We start from the raw sequence: 6,129 nt of genomic DNA, 5'->3' as shown, positions 1-6,129 counted from the left end.
GAAATTTGCCATTGAAACTCCAAAGGTAAAGCTTCTTGATGCCTGACTATTAACATTTTCTGTTCACATATTATAATTGAATTGGCATTATTTTAGAAAACTCCACTCTCCTCAGAACAAAAAGAAAGTCAAGAAATTGCTATGGACAATGTTGAAGGAGAAAGGACTAAAATGTCAATAGAACAAGAACAAGTGTCTTCTGAAAAGATAATTTCTCCAGCTTTTTCTCAACATCTAGCTGCAGCTTCGATGAATGAACAAATTGGAGATTCTAAGGAAGTAAGTTGTTGAATTTTCATAACCTGCACTTGTAGACTTGTAATGATTGAGACTAATCCAAAACATTTCAGGTACAGAAAGACTCAGTTACTCTTACCATGCCTACAAGTGCCAACCTAAGTTCGCCTTTCACAACTCTTGATTCACTATTTGATTCTGTGTTTGAATCCTTGGATCCTGAACCCCTTGTGGTCCCAACTGAAAAAACTTCTAAAACCCCTTTAGAAGTACTAAAAGCTATTCAAATATTATCCCAAATGGTACAAGAAGATTTGTCTCAAACCCCTTCGTTCAAAAATGAATTAACTGAGACATTCTCTTTCTTGAGTAGCTATCCTGGATTCTTCTTAAGTGATCTAGCCTTTTTAAAGAATTTTTAGCTTCAAATTCCTACCATGACCACTGCGTATGTTGAAGCAAACTAAATTCTCCACCATTGCTCTGTCCAGTACCAGGAAAAATAGAAACTTTCCAAGACTTTGAAGATGGGAAAAGAGCTTCACTTATCGTTGAAGAAATAAACTGCCGAACTAGACGCTAGAGAGAAGAAGCATCAAGCTGAACTTGCTCAGTTGCAGCTAGACAAAACCTAACTCGGCAGCAAAGTAATGGAGTTAAAAATTCAGGCCGAGACTATTACTCCCAAATTCAAAGCGTTGCAGGCTCAACTGCCTAAGTTGGAGCAATCCAAAAAACAAGCAGAAACCAAACTCTAGCAAACCCAAACCTCTTGGGCTGATTTTAAGGCCAAATTTGAAGATTTTCACAAGAACTTTAGCCAATCTTGAACAATTATGGATTTCTTGCTATTATGGGTCTGTAATATGGTATTTTTGAACTATTTGTGACAATGATGTTTTGAACTTTAAATATGCTAATATCTTTATTCATTAAATAAAGCAAAAAGGGAAAACAACAACCGAGGCTAAATATAACCCAAACTAATTTGACTTAGTGGAGATTTTCTTTTCCTCTATAAGTTCAAAAATGGTTGGTTTATAGTTTTTAAGGTACCTTCCATTTATTGGCCTTTCATGCACCTCGCCATCCAAATCCTTTAACTTATAAGTACCTCTATGCAATACTTAGTCCCTTCCAGGTAGGGGACTATTTTGCATAAGTTCTATCTACCTTTCCAGGTGGAAGAATTGTTTGCCAAACCATATCACCCTCTGCTAATGATTTGAACTTTACCCTTTTTTTATAGGCTTTCATTAGCTTTGCTTTATGGACCATAAGGTGGTCTAAAGTAAGTTTCTGAACTTCATCTAAGTCCTCTAACTCTGCAAGCATAGCTTCGTTGTAATCGACAGGTATCAGATTATGTTGCAAAGCTATTTTTGCCAATTTTACATCTAACTCCATCGATAACACGACATCATGGCCAAATGTTAGCCGATAAGAAGTAGCTCCTGTACTTGTCCTTTTTGATTTTTTATAAGCCCATAAGGCTTCTGAAAGGGTTTCATGCCATCTTCTTGGCTTGTCCTTGATCATCTTCTCAATAATTTCAATTACAACTTTGTTTGAGGCTTCTGCTTGACCGTTCCCTTGAGCGTAATAAGGAATTGAGGTTAACATTTTTACCTGCATATTACGGCCGAGTTGTAATACATCTCCTCCTCTAAACACAGATCCATTATCGGAAACAATTGTTTCTGGTAGACTAAATAGGTGAAAGATGTGTCGCTCCAGAAATTGTATGATAGTGTTTTGAGTTACCGATACATATTCCTCGGTTTCTACCCACTTGGTAAAATAATCAGTAGCTAAGATAATCCAATGATGACCCTTTAAAGAAGGAGGATTGATCTTACCGATTAAGTCTATGGCCCAACCTCTGAAAGGCTATGGTTTGACTAATAACTGCATCTCTATTATTGGAACCCATTGCATTGGGCCATGATTTTGACAATCTGTACAACCCTTTGCATAGGTCATATAATCTTTTCTCATTCCAGGCCAATAATATCGATATCGGTGTATCAACTATGTCATTTTTATGCCAGCTTGGTGAGCTCCACACATCCCTTCGTGTACCTCTGCCATAATCTTTAAACCTTCAAACTTGCTAATACATTGAAATAACAAGCCATCATCAGCCAATCTCCTATAAAGATCCCCATCCATAAGTACATAATTGACTGCATTTCTTTTTATTCTTCGATGTCCTCAATAAGCTTGTCAACTTTGCCTTCATTGGCAAAGTTGAAAACTAAGTGTGAAATGGAGAAATTTAGGCTAAAAAAGTATGATTGAAAAAGACAAAAAATGATTCTCGTAGAGAAAGAAAGCTCAGCCATGAATCTGAAGGAAGAAATGGCAGCAAAGTGGTGTGTGGTGATACAATATATGGTTAGTGCTTCGTGGGGCCCACTTAATAACAAATATCTCCTTTACACTTTAATACACAAACTAATGCAATGCAACCACACACCAACATATATCTACATATAAATGCATTAAATAAGCATGTATAAAATGCAATGGACCCAAAAATAAATTCATCGTACATAAAATACTTATAATGGGTCCCACTTGGGACCTCTCGGCTCGAAAAATGAAAAAATGCCGAAATGGCGACCATTGCATTTCTACAAGCCCTGAGCTCAAGAAAATCCCCAATCAACACTCTGACACACCCCACGGTGTCCGGCACACAAAACGAGAAAATACGAAAATACCTTTGAAAAATCAGGAAAATTCCAGAAAATGGAAAATGAGAAAAATCGAAAACATTACATTCTACCATTCTTAAAAGATTTCATCCTCGAAATCTACCCTCCTGAAAGAAGGATGCTCATAGCCACACACCTTCCTAAAAAACACCTCACCAGACTGCAGGACTATGAGTTCACCAACCTTATTTTCTTTGACATTGAATGTCAATTGGCAATCACACACCACTGCCACAAAAACACAATGCTTACCACCCTATGAGGATACTCATTACTAACGATATCAGAACTCGAGACCAACTAGGCCCTACATCCGACTCTCAATGGACATCAGTTCACTCTACACTGCTACGTAAGACTCCGTCCATCTCACAATCAAGCTCAACTCTAATTTACACATCCTGTCAAACTGAACACTCACTACCTAACACTTAACTACACTATTACATACCCATACAACGACTACTAACTACACCAAGCGACAATCACTAAACTTATCATCCTCAAGATGACTAAATAATGAATTTCCCAACGACTACATAATCATGGATCACCAGAACAATAAAACAAATTATCCTGTACCCAGGTTACAAATCCTCAAAACAAAATCTTCAATAGTTAATGGTTGCACCACAACCCTTTATCAGACACTTGATCCTACCTAACACACCTCGTCACCCAAAACAAATCATCTGAGTCCACACTGCCATATTGACACAACGCGCAAAATCGTGCTTTCACTGTCACTAACAAGTTGAAACAATCGTTGACCTTTGACACGACATCATGCTAAAGAGGGACTAATTCAAGAGAAATGGCTGGTCAGGCCATTCTCATCCTCAATCTGATCTTAGCACAGATGTCATTCCTGTCCTCAGGTCCAAACCTTAAATATAATCTCACATAGTCTACAAAATAACCATGAGATTCACTTACTATCAATTCATTGTTCTATGTAACCACAATGGTTATACAGTCACATACCTACTCTAAAAATTCCAATCATACTTTAATCATACAACCCCTAACAAGCTAGAAATAACACCGCACCAAACGTTACAATCATTGATCGGCACAAAAACTCTCTAATGATCTCATAACACCTATACCAGGTAGATAACTCCATAACATCATTCGGTTCAATTCTTACTTCTTCAAAACACACAATACAATTATCTCATGCCTGAAATCTCAAAACCAAAGTCATTCATTCTTATTATTCTTCAACGGAATCCCATAATCACTCTCTAGCTACTTAACACTCAAATAATACCAACACTTGTCCTCAAGACACTGCTCAAATCAAACACCAATAAAAACACCCGAGTATATGACTCACATCACATCACCTAACTATCCTCAAGTTTACAATTCTCGACACACCCCTAACACAATCCCTATTCGGCAACTCGTGTAGTCAAAACCACTCTCAAAATAAGCACTACCAAAAACCAATGACTTTATCTCCCTCCGTGGGAGTGAGTTAACTAAATTAACCAAACCTTTACTGATGAACTCAAACAATATAACAAACCACACACAGGTTTATCCACTAACGGACGCGCACAACTCCTAAACGGAGAACAATACTCACGACAATCGACGTCCTTGCCGAGTCCAGAACAAACAGAAAGGTAATGAACCCTGCACTCACCAAAGACTGATGACTCGTACCTGAATGCACCCGACACCTTGTCACACGCTACTTACCAATCATCCAACCGTGGACACCAATCTCACCAGAGATGAAATGAACTCCTTACACACAAAGAGAAGAACCAACTGGAAACACATACGGGACTACGAACACAAATCTAGGCGAAGTCGCCACTAACGGACCATTATACACTATTAACACCGGAACCTTGCATATGATACTTCACAACACCCATGCTAACCAAAACCAATCAGATCCATACCACTCATTCATCGAGTACTAAGATACAACTCACAACACAACCACAGACAAAACATCAATGCTCATATCCTACCAATATTAGAAACGATCATAACCCATCAGACATCGCATCCCTTTCTACCCGGAACCCGTCACTCTCAAGTGACAGCCCCCATGCCTTAAAATAACACTTTACCACTTATTTTACCTTTACCTTTCAAGGCAACATTCCCTCGAACACCGTGCACATAAAACCCTTGACCTCAGTCACAACAACCCACCGACTTATCAAAAGAAAAAGATGCCTATATGGTAACACCGCTCTCACTGGCTCTAAAGACTAAGCCAACCATAATCGCCTCAACTGGTGCACAATCCCATCACCTATATGACGACATACAACAGCAACTTATAATCTTTAATTCACCCTCAGATCATACCTGACATCATTATGTTCATTAGTACTAAACATCATGCCATAACACCTTTAATACCATTCTTCCTAAATGATAACTCAAACTTCTCATCTCACTGGATCATCAAGCCATTACTAAGTGATTCTTCCTCAAACATTCTTAAGATAACGCCATCATAACAAGAGAATAAACATCACTCTCGATATTCCCCCACAACAACCACTATTTACCACTAGAAAAGAACCTCCATATAGCAATGCCATGCCGACATATCCTCAAAACAAAAATGAGCATAAAACCCAGAATGCTTAGCACCCAACTGTCTCCTCAAAATCATCTACAATGCAATCAATCACTAACATTTAATTGGCCACTCAAACCACTCTTCCTAAGGCAATCTACATGCATAAAGAAGAAAATTTCATGCCCTAGGTTCAACATCATTATCTCTCCTCCGCACTGTTCCTAAGAATATCCTTAGCCCCGACAAAAGTCAAATGGGGCTACTAACTAAAGATCAACCTCGTCCTAATCATTCTTGTCATCAGTCAACCTTTTCAGATCCTCAAACACCAAGTACTATCTCCTAATACTTTAGACACAACTTGAATTATGATTCCAGCCCATAACTTTCAACTTCCAGAACATAGTCCATTTGATAACACAATTCTTACCATCAATCACTTCATCTGTAAATGACCGAGCACTTCAATGACCTCATACAACCTGCCTTATAGTGCAATCCTATTCTATACAACTAAAGCTAACCACTATGCCTCACCTCGAGACTCTATCGACAACCGTGCCAACCCAGAACCCCGCTCATCGACCGAGCCATGCAATCGGCTCACCGGGAGTC

The 6,129-nt window shown here is 38.6% G+C and overlaps 1 protein-coding gene across 1 annotated transcript; it reads right to left on the bottom strand.

Moving 5' to 3' along the window:
- Positions 1–1,386: 1,386 nt before the first annotated feature.
- LOC132309093 (uncharacterized) lies at positions 1,387–2,170 on the bottom strand. The gene is made up of 2 exons (XM_059807446.1): positions 2,097–2,170; positions 1,387–1,945 (listed from the first exon to the last, which is right to left on the bottom strand). The coding sequence occupies exons 1-2, from the start codon at positions 2,168–2,170 to the stop codon at positions 1,387–1,389; spliced, it is 633 nt and encodes a 210-aa protein (XP_059663429.1).
- Positions 2,171–6,129: the final 3,959 nt, after the last annotated feature.

This window comes from Cornus florida, unplaced genomic scaffold (assembly GCF_030987335.1).
Source record: "Cornus florida cultivar Cherokee Brave unplaced genomic scaffold, ASM3098733v1 CherokeeBrave_3.0.0_Hap2_Chr05, whole genome shotgun sequence".
NCBI classification, from domain to species: domain Eukaryota; kingdom Viridiplantae; phylum Streptophyta; class Magnoliopsida; order Cornales; family Cornaceae; genus Cornus; species Cornus florida.
This window is presented reverse-complemented; position numbering and strand designations above follow the sequence as displayed.

Excerpts from the sequence above, each read along its gene's own strand:
- LOC132309093 (XM_059807446.1), bottom strand. The coding sequence starts at position 2,170 with ATGGGTTCCAATAATAGAGATGCAGTTATTAGTCAAACCATAGCCTTT. Across the intron at positions 1,946-2,096 it reads TTGGGCCATAGACTTAATCG|TCTACCAGAAACAATTGTTT; the intron begins GTAAGATCAATC and ends TCACCTATTTAG.